This window comes from Microtus pennsylvanicus, chromosome 14, assembly GCF_037038515.1.
Source record: "Microtus pennsylvanicus isolate mMicPen1 chromosome 14, mMicPen1.hap1, whole genome shotgun sequence".
Taxonomy (NCBI): domain Eukaryota; kingdom Metazoa; phylum Chordata; class Mammalia; order Rodentia; family Cricetidae; genus Microtus; species Microtus pennsylvanicus.
The window spans coordinates 10,641,779-10,663,488 of record NC_134592.1 but is presented as its reverse complement, the minus strand read 5'-3'; the positions used below and the strand labels follow the sequence as shown (position 1 = coordinate 10,663,488).

The window sequence follows — 21,710 nt, the reverse complement described above, 5'->3', positions numbered from 1 at the left end:
CGGGTTCCAGTGAACCACCCACAGACTTAGACACTGCCCTGCCTATGACTCAGTTGCCTCTCCTACAAAACGAAAGTAGCAGCTGACTTACAGCTTTCAGAGGGTGGAGAGCGCAGATGGAACCAAGAATCAAATATGACCGCATCTCTGCTCGTTTGCCCTTCTGTAAAATGGGGTTTAGGTTAACACCTACCGCGCAAGGTTAAAAGATCAAATGGAGGGTTAATCTTTACAAGGCCTTGGAAACAGGGCCACATAGCACATACTAAGCTCCAAGAAGCATGCATTAAGTTGAAAATCCAACAATGAAAACCTCAACCTCCAGTGAAAAGACAAGCCCAGGGGGACAGGACCGAAGGCCAGGCTGTCTTCTTCGCATAGTCGTGGACACAAATCTCCCTAGCTTTGCATGAGACTAATACCACCAGCAGCAACAAACCTTGTGCAACACACACACACATGCACACACACACACACACACACTCACGCACATACAAAATAAAAGAAACTCAATTGCTAACTACTGTCAAACCAAAAACAATAACAGACTGAGTGTGGCTAAATTCTCCCTCAGAGCCAGGCTTCTTTCTTTCCCTCTTCCTTCTCCTCCTTTCTCAACTGCAATGGGCCAATATGTCATTCAGCAAATAAAGACATACGCCTAACAGGAGGTGGGGAGAAAACCCTTCTAGCTGACCAATGCTTTTTAAATCCATTAAGATTTTGGACTACAGCTCAGAACTGAAGTTGTGTCTGTCACTAGCACTGCTCTGGTTTATACAGCGAGGGAGCCTCTGTCCCCTGCCATGCAGAGCTCACCCCAGTTACAGGTAAAGTGGGACCCTGTTCGAGAGACAAAAGGCCCCAAGACTCAGGGTTGGGCAGTGATGGTTAGTGATAGTGATATACTTTCCAGGTCTCTGCCAGACCCCCGCCCCTCAGCCTGACTCTTTCTCCCTGGACCCAGGAAGCCGCCTGCGGGTTACCATCCTGCAGCTGGGGCCTCACTATCAACCATGGACACATAACCACAGGTGGGCACAGGACAGGTAGGGCACTGTCCGGTCAGTGCCCGCCCTGACTCGGGATCATGAGCGCTAACTTCACACAAGCCACCAAGTCTGTGCTGACATTGCCAGCTCCAGCTCTTCCATGTCATCTCTGAGGCCAGCCTTCCTCTGAGTGACCCCCTGTAACCACAGCTCCTGGTCTAGGGGCTGAGTGTACGGCCATACAACATTGAGTAAAAATTACAGTAAGCAGCCTGTCCTGGAAAGCAATAGACCATCGAGTGGTACAGGGGTGGAGACTCCCAGAAATGAACAGCTAACACTTCCTCAAACCCACAATTCCACAAAATAAAACAAATGGTTTGTATTTGTGGGTTACAAACAACTGCAACAAGGAGTATAAAATAAAGCAAATAATTTTCATGAGTGATAAAAAAAAATTTCAACCCAGGCCCATGGAAATTTACATCTTAGAGCTTGCTCAGCTGTCACCTTCACATGCAAGGGTCAAGTTTTGGGGGCCTGAGGATTCCTGGCTGCATCCAGACTCCAGCATGGGCTTCCAAACTCAGGTCAGATGGGGGAATAGAGGTGTTTGGTGCCCGCGACCCCCAGATCTTCCAGGCAACTCGCAGAATTCCTCTCCTTAAAACCAATGTCAGCTGGCCAGGTCAAGCAGGTCTCACTCCCCTTTCCTACGGGCAAGTTCCTTAACTTCTCCAAGAACCTTCCAAACCCGAATTCAATATAGGATTATAAGTATCTATTTGGAGGCTTAAAACTTAAGTGAGAAATCTGAGGAAACTCCTCTAGGACAACGACAAGAAAAATCCAGCGGCGCCTATCTGGACCTCCCGGCAGGCCAACCTGAGCCCTGAGGTCAGTCCACCAGCCAGTGTTCTCCCACGGCTATGGTTCCTCAGGCAGAACACGGACCTGTTCCTCACTACAGACAGGACTAATAATTAGTTGTCACGACTTAGTAATAAAACAAGATAATCCATACCACAATATACATGGATTTAAGTAATCTTAATTTTGAGGGAAAATAACAGCTCCCAATGGATCAAATGCAAGGGTTCTGAGACGCCCCTCAAGTGGGGTTATCTCCAGCTTCCAGCACAAGCCACTTAGTCATTTTCTCTCACATCCAGGGTAACGTTTCTGTTTTTCACACTGAATTTTCTATATACCCTGCAGCGACTATTCTCAGAGCAGCATGGAAACCATGGGGCTCACCAGGACCCCCTTTCTCCAGCAGTGGGATTCTGAAACCATAAACCAAACCCCTGTCTGTCCAAGGGCTCTCCAGGCTCATCCTAGGCCCAGCTCAGGTTTTCCAATGAAGACACATACAGCAAGCACAGACACCATGGTGACAGCCACCTGTCACCTCCAGGCTAGGGACCTACCACCTCCCGCCATTACTCTCCTATAGCCTGCATTTCAGAAGCCTGACATTTGGGGTTTGGGAGTGTTAGGGCTCAAACCTGGGACAAATGACTGAGATGCCTAGTAACATCAAAGTAGACTCAGGTCGCCAGGTGCTCCCAGCATCCCTCAGTTCCTACCTGTTACAGGGTCTTCCTGTCCGGCATACGTCCACCCTCCACCCTAAACTATTCCTGCCCAGGGACTTGGTTGGGCTTCCCCTCCCCTAGTTTCTCTGGCCCCTAAATAACTCAGGCATTTTGGCTATGCCCATCTCTTGACCAGTTCCTTAGTCCAAGCACTCGTCTACATGGCATCTCTCTTCTCCTTCCCGCTCTCTCAAACATGCTTCAGCTCAGCCTGGCCATGTTTACTCTGGACTTTCCCAGATGCTGCTGTCCCTGCCTGCCTGCTTTCTCCCTTATATCTGTAATTAAAAAAAAAAAAGACCTCAACCCCTTAAGAACAGCCATGTCCTTCTTTTGTTTCCTTTTTTAATTCAGGGAAAGGAAAAGATGGTGATAGCAGATTCCTCCCCGTTGGACCAACCCCCTTTTGAGTATGGCTGGGTGATAACATGAAGAACCAAATTTCCTTTGAAGGCCACAACCTATGTGGTATATCCTAGGTCTCCTTTCATTAAGTCCTCTTCATGATGTAGAAAAAGAAGCAAGAGAGACTGGAAAAGTATAGAGAGTCTCCATCAGACCCACTGCAGTAAATGCCTTTGGGTTCAGTCCAGGGGACACCAAGGTCCCCAACCCCTTCCCAGGATGAGGCACTGTGCCGGACATCACAACATGGCGTTGATGTGATAAAAGATAGAAGGGTGGGCTTGAACCCTTGCCCATCTTACCCTACCGTTGTTTATGATGTGTGAGTCTCAGAACCCAGTGGAAGCTTCCACGGTTCTTACTGAGCCTTTCCTAAAACACCCAAAATTGTGTGCGGTTGGGAAGCAGAGAGCCATGATAGAAAACCTCGGGTTTGGGGGAGCACATGCATGCACTCACATGTACACTGTACTTGTGCCCTCCCTGTACCAGCTACCCACACACAGGCCTGAGTCATCTTTAGCACAGAGAAGAAAAACTGAGTCTCTGAAGGGCTGGAGGGCTGGGAGCAGAGTGGCCTCATGTCCTGTCTTTCCTACACAGCTTCGGACCCCAAACAACTGAAATCCTTTCTCTCTGTCCCTGCCCTAGACAGCCCCTCAGCAAACCCTGTATCTCCTCACCCCCCACCCGGGTCAGCCTGGGTGCATGGACCTAGTGCCTGAGCGGAGCATCCCTGCTAGAGGCAGAGAGGCCCATAGGGAGGCATCACTAGCTGCACCCAGGACCTCCACGGGTGGGTATTACCATCAACACCCCTTGCACTCTTGACTCAGACCTCAGCCAAAGGCTTTACTTCAGCCAATCACCACTGTCCCTAGGTGGGCCTTGACAGCCACCAGGAACTTCCTCTACCACAGCCAGTGAGCATCATTGAGGAGACCAGCATCAAGGACAGGGCTGCTATCTCCTCACACAATCCTCTTGAGAAGAGTGGTAGGTATGGAAGGAAGGAAGGAAGGAAGGAAGGAAGGAAGGAAGGAAGGAAGGAAGGAAGGAAGGAAGGAAGGAAGGAAGAGTGCCCTCCTCCGGGAGCTGAGCTTTATAAATTCCTCTCTGTACCTTCCTAATCCTCTATCAATTAAAACAACGAAAAGATCACAGACTGTTTACAGCCATCTTCAGAATGATATTGCCAAAGAAAGAGTAGGGACAGAATTCACACCTCAGTTGGAAGACTAGTCAGATCTCAGCTCAATTCTCACCCTGGGGACACAGTGAAGGACAGGAAAAAATCTCAACACCTTCATCCATCTCTGGGGCCCTGCTTCTAGAAGTTTCTGGTAGAAAGGAAAGGTTACGGGAAGCAAGTGAAGGCTGCAGAACGTGACACACTCTCACTGCTACCCCAGCCAGCCAGAAGCAGAGTCCCGAGGATCAACAGCCACCTGCCCACTAGCTACTGGCAGGGACCAGCAAGGCCAGAGAAGACAGCCGCAGGGCATGGGGCAGATGGGAAGTGCCCCTGAAGCCACAGCCAGGAGGCAGGAGCAAGGGGCCCACTGAGGCCAGTGTGCCAGCGGCCTGGACAGCAGCTGTAAGGATTTCCGGAAGCCTGGATATAGAAGAGTCCGCGATTCCTGGCTCCCCTCTTAACATATAAAGACTCAATTATCTTTGAGCAGCTTGCTTCACACACGAATTGACACATTTATTTTACAATAAATAACTGAAAGTTATCTGTGTTTCCTTTACTGTTAATCTACACAGAGAAATAATAAACAGGCCTTGTCTACCAAGCTGCAAGGACTGCAGAGTCCTCAGAATTCAATTAAGCTAAAATAATTAATGCTCTCACCATATTAAATTACTTTATACATTTGAGCCACTGATGTTTTATTCTTTAATCTTTCCTTTCTATTAAATGAAGAAAAAAAAAGAAGGAAGGAAAGAAAGAAAAGAAAAGTTGGTACCCAAGTAGGGAGGGGCCAGGAGACCCGGGCGTGGAAAGGAAGGGTGGGTGGATTGGGTCGCGAGAACAAAATGGTCAGTTGCAGCTGACACAGCAGGCAGGGTGCTGTGTGCCTTTGATTAGAATAACATTTGAAATGCTTTGAACAAACGTTTCGCTTTAGGCTGCTAAGGGCTTATTCCACCTATGGAAGAAATCCATTCCCCACCTTGCTTCGCTTGCCGTGCCACTGAACAGAAGGGCTGAGGACATCTCCCATCACACATAAATAAAAATACGATGGGTCACTAACAGTATGGGGGACTCAGGGTATCGGGGGAGCTGGAGGATAAGGACGAAGCTGCCAGGAGATGAACCGCTTTTTGAAAAATCACATTTAGTTGCTTTCTTAAGCAAACTTCCCCACGGTGATCCACAGGCTCTCCTTGGGAAAGACTTCAACATAAAATGAGGATTTGGAGGCTGGGCTCAGATGAAAGTAAATAAGGGCCAGGCACCCCTCAATGGCTGCTGTACGCTATTGACACCAGGTGTCCCCCCACTTCTGAAATCCATCCCAAGTGGTATGTCTGACAACGACAAGGGACCAGACGCCCTTCTTGCCTTAATGGTGATGCGTCGTGCGGGCCCTGTTTTTGTGCCTGGTTATGATGCCGTTGTCTTCATACCTGATTCCCACTAAGACACCCACCAGAAAGCAAAGTCTAGGCCAAGATCGTCCACAGGCTCGCCTGCTCCCCACTGCCCAGCCTGTGCCTTCAGACGTGTGCAGACTGTGCAGCTCCTCCCAGCAAACAGGTGACAAACTGGGGCCCAAAGACATGCAACTGGCATGTGTTGGAGGTGGGCTGGCCGTGATGATGACTGCCTCTAATGTGAGTCCCTGGCCTATGCTTTGTCCCAGTGTCCTCAGGGTTCATGACCCAAACACCACAGGGACTGTTTTTATGTTTCTCCATCTGGCTACCTACTTGCATGAGGCCAAGTCGGAAGGAAACTGTGAGAGCAAGTTCCGCTGCCCCTTCTTTCTCCATTCCCATACCAGGCCTGCTAGGATTATTCACTCCCTATTGACAAAAGAGGAAACTGAGGCTCAAACGCATGAAGCAGCCAGCCCAAAGTCAAAAGGCAGAACTTGAACCCTTATCTGAACAAACCCTAAAGCCTGTCTTGCTGTCTCTTTGGGGAAACACAGTAGAACAAATCTCTCATATTCCCCAGAAGCAAGACCTTTGGTTTGCACAACACACGGAGGTTCCCTGGGAGACTCTAGCACGCCACAGTATGGCCAAGAAGGAAAGACATACAGCAAAGTCACCAAGTGGGTACATCCCACTGAAAGACACCACTGGTACCTGGGGCTGAGGCTCCATACCTGGTCTTCAGGGCAACAAAACAGCTATCTAGGTAGAACCAAATAGCTAGCCAAAAAAAAAAAAAAAAGAATATCCGTTCTCCTCTAAGGGATCAGAGTTCAGACAGGTTCCCACAAACTGAGGGCCAGGCAAAACAGGAAGCAGGCTTATGGGTCAGATGGTCTACCTACCTCCTCTTTTCACAGCTGGGGAAACTGAGTCCCAAGAAAGGAGAGGAGACAAATGTCACATGTAAGTGCCTCCAGGTACTGCCACACTCAGAATCTTCTGAGTCCTTACAGCAACTGACAGACACCAGGAAGGTCTCCTGAACTCCATCTTAGAGATGAGAAAAACACCATTTCCGGGTTGGGAATAACAGAGTCCAAACCAAGCCTGGCTTCAAAGCCAGGGACTGAGCCAAGATTACCGACAAAGACAACCTCCAAATTTCCACCTTGCGCTCCAGGCCACCTCTGGATTAAGCTCAAGATAAGGCTCCCTCACCAAAAGCAAAGTACCCAACATGCAGCAGTCGGCAGTCGGGCCTCCCTCGGCTGTCTTCCCCAGAGGGCCACTGCCCCAGATAGTGTGACCCAGAGGCCATCTTGGAAGGCCCTGGATCTCCCTAAGAATCAAGGCTCCAAGGTTAAGGGGCAGGACCAGCCAGGGAGGCGGTTTCAGCAGCCACCAGGCGAGCAAATGTCATACCTGCAATGTTCTCCTGCTTGGGACAGATGCCTTTCGTGGGTGACAGTAGGTGGTCATCTTCATCAGGGGTGACCTGGATCCCGATCTCCACTGGCTCCGACACTCTCCTGAGCTCAGAGCGAGAGGAGGGTGGAGGACTGCCCTTGTCCAGGCCCTTGTCGTAGCAGGCCCCCAGGCCCCCACACTGTTTCTTCTTGTGCTCTATAAACACCAGGATGTCCCCCAGAGGGAAGTTCATCTGACACTGGCCACAGGTGAGTAGGTCAGGGTCGGGGCCACCCACCATCAGCCCCAGGCTGCTAGGTTCCTCTATCTCCAGACCCTCGTCTTCCTCGAGGATGGCAGCCTCCACATGGTCAGCCTCTGCTGGAGACAGAAAGGAGACAGGGGAGGGGCAGAGAAGACAAAGATGGGCTTAGGTGATCACAGGCACCAGCTCCCTCCACCCCTTCCCACTAAGAAGCAGGCCCCTTGGCTGCCAGTTTCTGTGGCTCCCCAAATCCTCCCAGAATTGGAGTTCACCATTCCATCCCATCATAGCCCTGAGGTCATCACAGCAGCACAGATTCTCCGCTCCCTGGAGCACACCTTGCCAATTTCTCCCCACACGCACACCCCGACTGCCAGCTCACACTTCAGGGTATCTGAGCATCACTGGGAGAGCGAGCTTCTCACTCCAGATCAATGACTCTGGAAGCCAAACATCGGCATTCTTTAAGCTGCCCCCCCCCCCCCGTTAATTCCAATGGGTGACAAAGCTGAGAAGCAAGGCAGTAACGCTGGGCCCCAACCCCTCTCTCCATCTGGAGCCGGGCTCTCTCCCCACCAGCTTTCATTCATGTTCTTAGCCTCCCCATTCATGAGCTTCCTGCTCGCATTCTTCCACCTGAGTCCTGGCCAGGCACCAAACTGGAAAACAGAAACCCAGAAACCCAGACAGGCGTTAGAAAGCCAGTCCTGCCCAGAGAAAGAAGCACCCGTGCTCAGAGGGAAGAGTCAGATTCCAGAATGTGAAAGGGAACGCCGGCTTCCCCACATGCTGGGCTCCTGCTCAGACCTCCAGACCCTCAAAAACTCTCAGGGCTTTATCAGCTCACACCGTCCTTTCTTATCGATCGGTTTTCTTTTCATTCAAGACAGGGAGAAAAGAAGAGGGGGGAAAGCCTCTTCGGACTCCAAAATCATTGCTTGGCAGATCTCGAAGTGCACTTTCCATGGGTCTGTAGCAGTCAGAGCACTTCCTTTTGCTGTTTGTGTTATTATTTTGGAAGGGGCACACGACCTAAATATTTTGAAGCTAATAAATGCTTCAAGAATCAGCCACTCCCTCAAGGGGCCCTTGGAAAGCCGTACAGCAGAGTGGCGTAATAAATCAAAGGCAGTGGACGGGAGGTTCCGTGTTCCCCTTGGGGTCTGGGCAACCCTGGCTGGAATTCTTCCCTGTCAGCTGGGAAGAAGGCACAAGTAGCCAGGTCTTCACGGGATCTGGGAACAGCCACAGGTCTGACACCGAGGAGGAAGGTAAATCGTAAGCTATACGGCAATTAGAAAGGGGGAATGATTGGCACAGTAGAGCTGGAGGGGTGAAGAGGAGGAAGAGGCATTCCATGACAGTGAGGTTATTAATGGGCCAGAGCCAGAGAGTGGAAACATGAAGGGAAACAGTCTGTGGCGTCTCCAATACTACGTGGAAGTCGCTGTTTGTGTTTTCTGAGCATAAGTTTGCTCGGGGCCTGTGTGAGTCCATGTGCAAAACTGACTGCAGTGTCTGAGGCTGGTGACGTAGAATGTGCCCCTGGAGCCACGCGTGATACAGGGAGAGAGGAGCAGGTACCGCCAATGGAAATCACACCTTGAGTCTCTGCCCGTGGTCACCAGGAGGTACGCAGGCCCTCTGTGAATTAAATGTTGACAGGCACCCGAAAACATGGCAGTTCAGAAACACCCCGCAGATGTGTAAATCCTAAATCTGTTGTTGCACCTTAACAACAACAAAAAATAATAGGTAAAGGGGCAATCCTCGCCACACCGCCCAGAAACCATTAATTATACTTGAAAAAGAAATCAGAGTTTTCTTAAAAGGGAGCTCGAAGACAATGCTACGTAATTAATTTACCGATTTATCTTATGAAAAGCTGCCTTGCCATGGTTAAAATGTAATCACAACCTTCAAGCTGAAGGTTCGAGGGAAAGACTGGGTTCCTATAAACCGTTTGTCGGGACGTAGAAGGTAATTGTTCGTTGCCTCCTTTCCCTTTAATAATCTAACATTGAGCAATACTGTTTATATTGAAAAGCTTGTACCTTTAATTACCAATTACATATACATAATTTCAGAGCCAAACGAGAGGGCTGTGCGAACAGCCCTTTAGAAATAGAAGGCTGGGTTGTGCCCGTCTGCAGAAAGGAAACACTAATAACTGGGAGAAGAAGGCTGTCAAAGTATTATTTGGTCCAAAAAAAAGGGGGGGGGGCACAAAGGAAATGAGCTGAAAAGAAAAGAAAAGAAAAAAAGGAGGGCAAAATAAAACTGAGAATCCAAACGAAGCAGGTGAGGTGTATCTGTGGTGTGGTTTTTCAGTGCTCGCCTTGAGCCGGCCTGGCAGCGCACCTGGTCCTTACAGCCTTTGATAGAAACAATAAACCCACATCCCCGACCCAATGTTGTGCTCCACAGACCTTTAATTGAGTCTACCATCAATAATAATAATAAGTTTTTTTTTCAGCCATGCCCACCCACCCGGACAATTCTCTAGAGTTTGAGTTATGCCCTCTCTGCTAGGAGGGTTCAAGTCACAAAATTTCAAAGTGATTCTCTAATTCCAAAGAAACACAGGCTTATATAAAAATTAGTAAATGTCATCTATGTCTGCACGATATTCCTTCCCTGTCCACATTTCCTTTGACCAAGACGCCAAACCAGCATCGTCTTTTGTAATATCTAGGTGAAGGTCTGTCCATCTGTGTTCAGTCTGTCTTCTCACTTCCCTCATACAGCGAGGCCCGTGAGCCCCAGTCACTGGTGTAGTGCCCCCAATTCTGTTTACTAAGCTGTAGTTCTGAATTCTGTGCCTCCCCCTCACAGGCAGCCAACCTGGAGCACCAGGGCCCTACAGACAGGCTAGGCTGTGCCGGCACAGGCTCAGCTCAGAACTCAGGCCTTGCCTTTAAAACTGGGACCCAACCCACTGCCACGACTCAAGGAGTTGGGAGGAGAAGGAACCAGGAAAAAAATAAAAACTACCTCCCCTCCCACTTCCAGTGTTGAAAGTAAAACTCCTGAAGGTGGCGGCATGCTCACCCTGCGAACACCAAGGAGTGGGGGTTCCTCTCCCCACCTCCAGTCTATGGGAGTGGGTCTCTGAACTGGGGCCTGTGGCTAGTGATTCTTTCCTGGGGAAGGTGGCAAGATCACCCCCCAGCATTCAGGAAGCAGAGTCCCACTGAACCCCAACTTCTGGGTGAACCAGGCAGCTGATTGGGCCTGAAAGCTCAGGCAGAGCTCTGAGAGACACCCCAAAAGCTGTGGTTTCATTTCCGCTGGCAGGCGGATATGGGCTGGGCATATAGTGTGTGTGTGTGTGTGTGTGTGTGTGTGTGTGTGTGTGTGTGTGTCTTCTAAGAACTGTATCAATAACAGAGGAAAGAAAAGGGAAAAGAACTTCTTGGCCAAGTCCTGAGAAAAGGGAGGCTGGCCCTCTGGGAACCCTCCTCGGCAGCCCTGCACTGAAGGCAGAGGTCTGGCCCAGACACTTGCGTATCCCAGCCTCCACTTCCATAGGCAGAGAGTCCCACTTGCCACAGGAGAGGAGACAGACCGGCCTTCCAGCCCCAGACTCAACAAACCAGCCCCTCCCTCAGCCTCATCCCACAAACTCAGGCCTTAACAAGCTGGGCACAGGTAAAACATTTCTCTGAAAAGATGCGCACTTCCCTGAAAAACTCCGAGTGTCAGGCGGCCTGCGAAATATTACTGCTCTCCATACACCATGAGCCGAATCAGAGCAGCGGTTGCTAAAATGTTTGACTCATTAAAGAGGAAAATGAATGGACGGAAGCAGCCAGCAACTTGCTTGAATATGATACCACAGGATTGGAGAGAGTTCTGAAATATTAAATCTAAAGCACGTGAACAAATATATATTTACACACACAGGGGTGGGAGGGGAGCTCGATTTTCTTTTACAACAAAACCACACTTTATTTACAAGGCTGGGCCTTCTCCCAGCTGGTAAACGCATTTAGAGGCAATGAAATCAGGCTTCACAAATAATAATGGGCATCATTGTTAAGTGGAAGGGGAAACCCTTGATCCTAAGGCAAACTTCCCATGTCTCAGCCCCACTGGGAAGGAATCTGGGACAGAAGACAGAAGTGGAGAGGAGCTGTTCACACTGGCCCAGTCAGGCAGCCATCAAACCTCCAGTGGGGTTCAGAAGGCCTCCCCTGGCCTGGGAGTCCTCTGTGTGCACACAGATCCCAGGACCCTGCCCGTCCTGGTCCATCAACAACCGCCCCACACCTGCCCTTCAGGGAATTCCAGCCAGAAAACCAGCTACCTGCTGTGCCCAGGCCATGGGGTGTGTGTACTGCTACACACACATACACACACACACACACACACACACACACACACACACACACTATTGTGTACATGGGCTCATGTTCCCCCTTGCTTCTGTTCAACTCCAAGTCTCTATCCTTAATGGCTAACCCACAGTCTGCATGGTCTCAATAAGGTAGGTGGAGACAGTAAGAAAGGATGGGGAGAGGGGGCTGGCTGTTAAAACAGTGTGCCGCCAACGTCACAGCCCACAGCCGCCATCACAATGCATATGTATGTTTACAAGAAACGTTCAGCATCCAGCGAGCTCTGCCTCCTCTGACTGGAGACTTTATGCCTGCTTCCCAGGAAGCCGGAGTCTCAGGCAGCTGGCCTGTGCCTACCAACAGTCTGCAGAAGGCTCTCCTCACGCTCGGCCGGGTGGACACTCTGGAGAGGCCGAGACACCAAGAGATGCACACGGCAACAGGAAGCCCCACCTACACTCGTACCCGGCAGAGCCCAACACTTTCTGAACTCCCATCAATTTTTAATTTATTGGATCACGGGGAAAATAACAACCCCAGGGAGGGGAAGGAGGGGGCTGGGTGGGAGAAAGCAGGAATCAATTCTTGGGGGAGAAAATGATCTATGACTTGATGACGCAAGACACAACCAGAGGTTTTATGGAGTTCTGCAACCGAGGGAATATTGATGTGCCCAGAGAGGGTGAGGTGGAAGTGAGAGGACGCACACACTGGGAGGAAGGCCCACGCTGGGTGGCAAAGGGTTAGGTCCCCAACAGCGTTCTGGCAGGTCCCAACTACCAGGATCCAAAGCAGGAATTACACATCTATCCCACTCCCTCTGCCCTGACCGCTGTCCCTCAGTGGGTTTAGAAGTGCGGCAGGTCCCAAGTGTCAGTTCCCAGCATCTCCCTAAGACTCTCCAAGAACCACCTCCCCAGAAGGACAGGGCCATAGCACACATTGGGGCTGCCCCCCCCCCCCGCCGCCTGTTTCATGCCAGCCACAGCACACAACTCAAACTGAAATTTGAAAATTTCACCATTTCTTTTCTTTTGCCTTTTCTTTCTCTTTTTTTTTTTTTGTTGTTGTTATTGCTTTGTTTTTCAAGACAGGGTTTCTCTGTATTGTCCTGGCTATCTTAGAACTAGCTCCGTAGACCTGGCTGACCTTGAACTCAGAGATCCGCCTGCCTCTGCCTCCACGCTAGGATTAAACGCACGCGTGTGCCACCACACCTGGCCTGAATTTTCATCATTTCTGACAAATGGGATAAAGACAGACAGAAATCCGTTGTCACAGAATGTGAGGACGGAGTGGGTTTCTCCTCCTCGGAAACTGGCCGGGATTAGGGCTGATATGACCACCTAGGGGCACGATGGAGCCTAGACAGCATTCCAGGAAGGTAGGGAGTTTCTGATCCATGAAGACATCTTAGCTGCAGGGAGAACCTCACTTATACAGCCTTGTTTGACAGACTCTGGGTAGGGAAATTACAACGGTGAGGGCAGGGGACCTCCATCTGCGCAGACTGTCCTCTGTCAGCCTGACCTGGGGGGACACGTGGGTAGATTAAGATCAGCCCCTAACCGTGTCCTAAAGTGCTCCGCGAGCTTAGTCCTCATCCTCTCTCTCACTGTGCACGACTCTCCAGAACCCCAAAATCGGAGTTCAGGAGGCTGGATCCCCTCAAAACTAAGAACAGACTAAAAAAATTAATACTCAGATATTCTCATAGACCCTCATCATACCAAAAAGTCCACATGAAAAGCTAAGGCCATGACAAGTGAGAATGAACTGACATACGCTTTGATAAATAAAACAGCTGCCTATAAAAAAAAAAGAGGAAGAAAAAAATCTATCAACGACAGAACAGCTTCTAAACACATTTGCCCATGAAACTGCAAGTGCCTTCGATCTTCAAGCCACAGCGGGGCTAGGAATGATTTGATATAAGACTGTTCTCTGCAGCCAAATGAGAGCATTTGTTTTGTTGAATATTTGGGTTTTCAAAGACACAGGGGGAAGATGTCCATGGGTACAATGCACGTAAGACTGTCTCCAGGGGATCCAGATCCTCAGAGGGTACGAGAAGCCCACAAGGGCAGCAGTTTCTTCCCGTGTCTCCTCTCCAAGGTAGAAATTTAAACACGGCTCCAACCCCATCGTCTTCGGTCGGTAGCAATGCCTCCATCTGAGGCACTTGCTAATCGCGGTAATACTGGCTCTCAGCTTTCTTCAGTCTCTCGGCATGCTGTTCTAGAAGGCCCCTTGGAGCGGTTCGCAAATGTATTTGTATTTTAGCAGTTCAGTGAAACAAGGTCGTAAAAAGTTATAGCAAAACAGGATTTTTTTTAACCCTCTTTTTACTTTGAAGTTACTTAATTTTGTGTGGTCTGGCATCTCATTGCAGTCAATAGCTTGAGCTGGCTAATTCCACACCCAAGCAAATTATCAGCTTCCACAGAGAAAGAGAGGGAAAAAAAAAAAGAATGAAATTCTGGAATTTCAGTGGCGACACAAAAGACTTGCATGTGTCAAAAACGCCAGCACGAGTCCCCGGAACACAACACGGCTCACCATCTAGTGTGCTCATCCTGGCAGTAAACAAGAGATCGCTATGCCCACCTCTCACCAGCTCCTGAGGAGGGCACAAGATGTATGTCCCCCTGACAGCCTGCTCCCAGCAATCTTTGGGCACACCCTGGGAAAGAAAGCTAAGCTTTCAAAGGAGGCAGTCCACAAACCAGAGACACGGGGAACGGAATGTGAACAGAGCTCACAGGCCGGTATCTAGCTTCAGTTCGGGAAAGCAGATTTATGAGGTCGGAGAACTGACAGAGAGGGCAGAGCACTCAAGACCCCCCCCCCAGGCAGGATCATACGAGTCAACGAGTCAATGGGGTGCTGAGACAGGACAAAGCCATGATCAGAACAGCTGTATGATGCGGGACCACCATCCCCAGCCTTCTTCTGTCTCCTCCCGACTAAGCAGAAAACAAGTATGCCTAAGGCTAATGAAGTCTTCAGGGCAGGATGCTCAGCCGGCATCAATACCTTGGCCATTCAGTGCAGGGTACAGTCCCCCAAAAGAGTTTATTTTCACCTATCCTCCCCAGATATAACATCAGCATTAACCTAGGGACAAAATCCTTGGAGAGTTTAGGCTAAAAAGAATGACAACCAGGCAGCCAAAAAAAAAGAGAGAGAGCTTCTCACAGCCACCACCTACCCCATCGTCATATATATTTATATATTCCCATGAATTGAAAGTCTGTGTTGGTATGTAGTCACCGCTCAAGAAGGTCCTCAGCTTCCAGGGCAAATGATTGGGGGGGGGGGGGGTTCTATAAACTGGATTAAAAAAAAAAACAGTTTTCTGTAGGCCAAACGCCACTGCCCAGACCCAAAACTGAAAGGTACTGCATTCTTCAATTCAGAGCTACCCTCTGTGCTGGCCTCCACAGTGTGCTTACAACTGGCCGGGTTCAAACATTAAATGAAGTAGAGAAATCATCAGATAAATGGCTGGCCCTCTTCCTCCAGCTGATGACAGGGAAGGCTTTTGTCTGACCTAATTTATTTCTCTTTCAGGTTAGAAGAAAAGCATTTTCCTGTGTCAGGGCAAGCTCTTGAGCTCACCCACTGAACTCATGCATAGGACTCCAGCTCACTGTGCTATCTGCAGATTTCTTGAACTCTAAAGCAAAGACATTATAGATCTAGTAATCCCACCACCAACACGGTACCTATATTCCCCAGTCCTAAATCACACGTTTGGGGAGCAATGTAGCCGCATGATACGCCAGCCACGAAGGGCACTGTCTGGGGTGAAAGGCTGCTGCTGGCCCTGGCAAGCACACACTCCTTGCACACAAGATTACCCACATGATTTGAGCTATGTTATATCTTTAGGGAAAGAGCTGGTTCCCCCTCAGTTCTGTGGGCTCACTATGGGATGGATGGCGCTGAGCCGGCTACGGATCGGACCTGAAAGGACTGCTATCCATCAAGCAGTCTTGGGTCCAGGACTTCCTTAAGCAGCAATTCACAGTGATATGTGCCCCCCTCTCAGGTAACATGCACCAAGATAGACCACCCCTAAAATGGTATTCACTGTTCCCGGACTCCCCAAATGGATTCTGAATACCTTACCAACAAAACAAAATGTTCAGAACGTCAAGACCATGGACAGATCAGGGGACATATGCTCATTCAGGAATAGCAATTTTAATTGTTTAAAAAGAAAAGGAAATTGAAGGAAAAGAAAATACCTCCCCACCTGCCAGGTAAGGGCTTACAAATCGATGGCGATGGCTTGAAAATAGATTTCTCAAACTTATATTCTCATTTTATCCTGCACGAATCTCTGCTGGAAAATCAATATTACAACTTCACGCTTAAGACATTTTGCAGCGACACAAACTGCAGCCGCTGCTGCTGCTGCTGCCGGCCTATGCTGCTGATGGACACGGGTTCCCAGGAATAGCGGAGCCGCCACCACCATGACACGGGCACCGAGCGCCCCCTAGCTGACGAGAGGCGCTAGGCGAGGCTTGAAGCATCAGGGTTGCCGTTAACCAAAGCCAATTCCACCGAAAGTTTACTTTGTGAAGTATTTTATCACAACAAGCAACAAAGAGTCCACGGCAATGAGATAAGAGGTGCAAAATGGATACACAAAGGTTAGGAGGACCGGTCAGCAGTTAGTGTCTGATTAGGTGCTGGAAACCTGCCGGCTGGCTGCTGTAGGAAACCGGAGTCTGTAACTAGACTGTTCTACATGCATCTATTTCACCTGAGACATAGTTCCAATTACTGTCAAACATGCCGAAAGTCGCCCTTTCTTCCGGCCAAGGGAGACCTGCTGAGACCTTCGGTGGTAAGGCACCAAGTGCATCTAGTCATCTAACCTGACCCTCCCAAGTCTCAGTTCCCCAGGAGCAACCATATTCACCCCAGGACTAAACAATCAACTCGCTTTTCTGTTATGAAGGATCCTGAAGACCAGACAAAATTTGCCAAAGCCCAGGCTCCAAACAATAAACATGCATATATACAAAAATCTTCAAATAAGAGGGGGGAGAAATACCCTTTAAAAATATTGGGGTTGTTAGAATATGCATATGGCTGCTTTCTCTCCGGTGTGAATTACAGATGAATAAAATCAACCTGGCATAACACCTTCGACAAACACATTTTTATTCTCCCATGGAATCCAAGCTGCTGACATATCACACTTCTAATGACACGGGGTTCCCTTCTGTGCAAAAGGCAGACAAACTTCATTGCCCCTACCTGACTACCGAAAAGACGAAAATAAAAGAGGGCCCAAGTCCTATGAAATTTACCAGGGACACAATTTAAGTGGGCCATTATAGACATATTGCACTCTAGGGTTCGGGTCACTGTGAACGTAGCCACCTTTAAAACATGCAACAATCACAAACCCTATTTGCAGAGGCTGGTATGAAATTAATACAGCTAGCCTAACTTCTGCAGCAAATTTTGGGTGTCTGGTTGTTGTGCAAAATCATGAAGGCATACAAAAATTACTAGTCTTCCTCGGAAACCTGTTGGTGGGTTATTGAAAAGTTGGCTTAATTAGGGTTCTATAATTGACCACTCCATTTTACCTCCCTTATTTCTTCAGAAAGCCTTGAGCTTTCCCACCGACTGTAGAGTACATTTCCTTCTGCCTGACCCTGCCTGGCAGCATGGCCCTTCCCTCTGCCTGATAGGAGAGGTTACCTCTCCTACCCCCCTTCTACCATTGTCCCCTTGTCTTTTGTGTTTGTTTTTATTAATGGCTGTCTGTATCTGTCCTCTTGTTTGAAAAGCCAAATCCATCTGGGTCGAACCTTCTGAAACCAGAAGGCCAGGCTTTCCTCTCCAGCTGTCTGCCACCCTTAGCTTCCCCGCTCCCCTTCTTACCTGCCCTGCCTTTAAAATGTAACTAACTTCATTACGGGGGTCCTCCTCCTACCCCCACACCCAACACACCAAGATCATGGATGCTATTTTTGTGTTTTCCTGGTTTCCTTGGCCATCGGTGATTCTAAGTTGCGTCACCCCCAAAGAACCTTAAGCTGTTGCCCCACAGGCCCAAGGCTGTCACCCAACTGAAAACGATACGCCACATTTTAGATGGTTTTCTTCACATCTGAAATCTCACATGTGAACGCCTGAAGGGGCTGTGACAACACCTGCTTTTCTGGCCAGGGCTTCAGAGCCCTTGCAACCAAGGCTCCTGCATCCTACAGTTTGTCACTAGTCACATTCCCCAGCCACGGTGGATCTCCTGCATCCATCTTACCACCTCCGGGATGACAGAGCAGAGAAAGGGAAGCCGGTTGCTTTGGGATAAGCAGTGTTTTCTGAGCACTGGTTGGACCACTCTTCTGGCTTAAACCCCTTAAACAATGCCTGGGCTCCCAGGGCCCCCAGAAGGCAGCCTAGTCTCCTGGCCCTCTCCTTCCCAACACTCTGCCTTCTCTGCTTCTGCTACAACGTCAGCTGCCTTTTCCCAGCTGCTCTGAGCAAGGGTGACACAGTAAACCAATGCAGGTTGGAAGGATGTCACACCGAGCACCTCTCACCCCCAGGCCCAGCTGCCACCCGTCCCTCTGGTCCGAGCTTGCTCAGGATGTCCCAGGGATGCCCAGAGAGGGACAGCAAACCTACTTGCCTTTTCCAGAATACTCAACAGCAAATGCTCCAGTGCCGGGCTACCAGCTTCTCCCCCTTCCCATCGACTCTCTCCCCTCCCCAAAAACAATCTTTACAGGGGTTCCCAGGGGCAAACCACCTCCTGGACAAATTAAGCTCTGGGAGTATGTACATTTTAATAACTACCTCACCTAAAGGTAGGAAGGAGCGGTGAAATAACCCGTGGCTGTAGCTTACTAAAGAAGGAAATAAACGTCAAGTGGTCAAATGCATCTTGATGAGACCAGACTCAAATCTGATTGCAAAACATTTTGTTTTAAATACAACCAGCAAGTCTCCTTTGACATTACAACATTGAAAAAATAAAGGCGACTCCTCTTCCCTCCTCCCTTAAAAAAGCATCCTTCTCCCAAGAACCTCACTTTAATATATATATAGATAGATAGATATATCCCCCCCAAACAATAATAATAAATGCACAAATTCTTACTAACGTGTCTGCGGTAACAAAGGAGAGATGGGAACAGCAATAGCTCCGAGCAGATGGCTCCTGTGCTGGGTTGGAGGGGAGGGGAGAGCCCCTTTATATATTTATTTATTTATTTAAATTCTTTAAAATATAACATAAATATTCGGCTCTCGACCGCAGGGCAGCCAGTCCTAGGCGGCAGCCGTCGCTCATAGCTTTCTACAGCTCCAGCGCGGGGAGCCCGGCCCCGGCGCAGGGAGGTGAGCGAAGGATTGCAAGATTACAACCTGCCTGAGGTCTCGATGGCACCCAGAGGAAATTTTATTTCTATTGCAATAAAAAATAATAATAAATAAAAAGCAACCGCGACCAAAAGAACGCGGGGAGAGGCTCGAGCAGACTGTGGCGGCTGGGGCCGGCCCGGAGCTCTCCAAGCCGACCTCGCTGGTACCAGCGCGGGGACCCGGCGGGCTCCGGGAGAACTGCGTACCTGCGCGGCTCGCGCCGGCGTTTTCTTTTCTAAATGAACCCAGCTGGGGCGTTGGAAGCTGCTGCGTGTCTGCCCTGCTGCCTGACTTCGCGAGCCCCGCCACTTGCTTGAAATCCGGCGGATTTGCACCGCGACCTGCCTTGTTTATTTAGATGGGGAAGATGAAAGATATTGAGATAGAGAGATGGATAAGAGGTCGATAGGTATTTTTCTCCCCTTCCTTTTTTTTCCTCTTCATTTTACTGTTATAAGTGCATCCCTCTTTTCCCACTCCTGACAATCTTTTTTTTTTTTAATTCGTGGCAGGGATTTTTTTTCACCAACCCAAATCCTCCCCCCACACCTTTTTTTTTTCCTTTTAGAGTTGGGGGGGCAGACAAGACCGTCCCAGGAGACGGAGGTGGGGAAATGGGGAGGGGGTGCTCCAGCCCAGCAAACAGCTGCGCAGCTGGATTCTTTTGCAAATAGCGAGAGGAGGGGAGGGGACGGCGGCTTCGGAATCCTAGCACCAGCGCGGCCGGCGCCCGGCCTGGCGGGGCGCAGAAACCCGGCAGCGGGAGCCCGCGGCCACCCCCTTGCCCTGCGGGTCCCCGGGTCCCGGGCGCACTTGGGGCTTGGTCAACCGGCTCCTCCGAGCGCAGACCCACGCGCTCGCCAACTTTTCTCGGCTCCCCCTCCCCCTCCGCTCCTCTGCTCCCTCCCCCTCCTCTCCAAACCCTGCCACCAGCGCCGCCGCCGCCACACACGCCGTTTGGAGGGCCGAGCGTCCAGCCGGGCTCGGCGCGCATAGCCGCCTGCAATCCCGCGCGTCCCCTCCTCGACCCGGAGCCCGCAGCGGCTACCCCAGGCTGCAGAGAAACTTTCCCAGGGCCCCGCGCCCAGCCGCTGCGTCCGGTTTGGTGTCCCCAGCCCCGGGCGCCCGAAGTCCCGGCCGCCGGCCCCTCACGCGCGCCGCAAACACTTACGCGTGATGAGTTCCCTCTGGGACAAGTGCTGCGGGTTGCCCTGTTTGCGGCGGGACATTGCCCCGGCATCTATTCTGGCATCGCCCGGAGAGCTGCACAGATGCGGGTCGGGGAGGGGGTCCGAGCCGCCGCCGCCGCCGCCGCGCCTCCTCCTCTGCCCGGGTTGGTGCCTCTGCCCTTCCTCGCTTCCTCCTCCTCCTCCTCTTCTTCTTCGTCTTTATTTTGCTCTTTCTTCTGGGCTGTGTTTTTGTTTTTGTTTTTGAAAAAAAGAAAAAGCCAGGAAGATGGTTTGGTCTAAAATAGAAAAGGCAAAAATAAATGATAAAACTGCTGTTGCTCGCCGCGGACTGGCTGGTTTCTTTAAAAATATATTCTTTTGGAGGAAAAATATCTCTCACACTTCTTCAAAGTGCTTGGCCTCTTAGACTTGTAAATGTCTTCTTGAAGTTACGCCGGGTTTTGCACCGGCCTCTGACACTTTTCTTTCGGGGTCTGGTAGGTGGAACGCGCACTTCCACCCAAGGGGAGGGGGGAGAAAAAATGCAAACAAATTTCAAAAAAAGAAAAAAAACAAGCAAAGAAAACTTGGGGACTTGTCTCGTACCCCCTTACCCCGCCCCCTCAAAAGCCCAAAAGCAATGAAAAACTGCCTTGGTTCGGCTCTTTCTGGGTTTTCTGCGCGCTGCCTGCTTTTTTCTTTCTCGGAGGCTGACCCCTCCGAAGCTCTGGGGGACTCCGGGAGCGGCTCCTTCCCCGGTCACCTGGCAGGCTGGCGCCGGCCGGAGGGGCTGCAGTCCCCGCGCGCGCTCCCCAGCACTGCCCGGCTCCGCGGGCCCAGGGGGAGCGGGGCTGCGGGGCGGCTCGCCCAGTGCGCCCGGGTCGGTGCGGGCGTGGACGGGAGCTATAGATTGCAACGTGAAGATGGCGGAGTCCGGGTTCTCCGGGAGCTCTCGGTCTCTCTGTGGCTGGGGCTGCCTCTGTACAATGGGATAAAATTCAAGTTCAAGTGCGGACGTGACGTTTAATCTGCTCTAGAGACAAAAAGACCCAGAGAGTCGGAGCACTGGGGGCGACTAGCGGTGGCTTTTTAACATTGTACCCTGTAAGAGAACAAGAAAGCACACACCGAGACACGCGAGCGCGCACTCACACACACTCGCCAGTGCGCACACCCGCAAGCCAGGCCGGCCACACGTGCAAACTGCTGTTTTTGTGAGCTGGTCTTATCCCCCCCCCAGCACCGCCTGCGCGAAAGCGGGGGGAGGGGAAGCAAATAAAATAAAACCTTAGCCCCACCACCACTCTTCCTCCTTCAGGAGCAGGACCCCCTGAGAAAGGGGGCGGGGTGCTGCGTGAATGACTGAGGTACACTGAGTCCAAGCGAGTCCAAATCCACCCACTCAGGAAGAGGGGATGGAAATGAAGGGGGGTGTGAATGTACTGGGGAAATATATACCGTTGCTTCACTTCCGTGGAAAAGTAGTTACAGTAGGCTTTACTTGGGGGAGGGGGCAC

The 21,710-nt window shown here is 50.4% G+C and overlaps 1 protein-coding gene across 6 annotated transcripts in view; it reads right to left on the bottom strand.

Moving 5' to 3' along the window:
* The window catches only part of Bcl11b (BCL11 transcription factor B), a 90,748-nt gene extending 69,532 nt beyond the window's left edge, over positions 1-21,216 (bottom strand). The window contains exons 1-2 of one of the 6 annotated variants that reach the window (XM_075947386.1): positions 20,196-21,216; positions 7,034-7,396 (exon numbers count right to left, since the gene is read on the bottom strand). In XM_075947386.1, coding sequence (XP_075803501.1) covers positions 7,034-7,396; positions 20,196-20,253 — 421 coding nt within the window. In that variant the 5' untranslated portion in view covers positions 20,254-21,216. Of the gene's footprint in view, positions 1-7,033; positions 7,400-8,885; positions 8,908-20,195 lie in introns of those variants that run through there. The other 5 variants (XM_075947383.1, XM_075947389.1, XM_075947388.1 and 2 more) reach the window with 5 other exon arrangements.
* Positions 21,217-21,710: the final 494 nt, after the last annotated feature.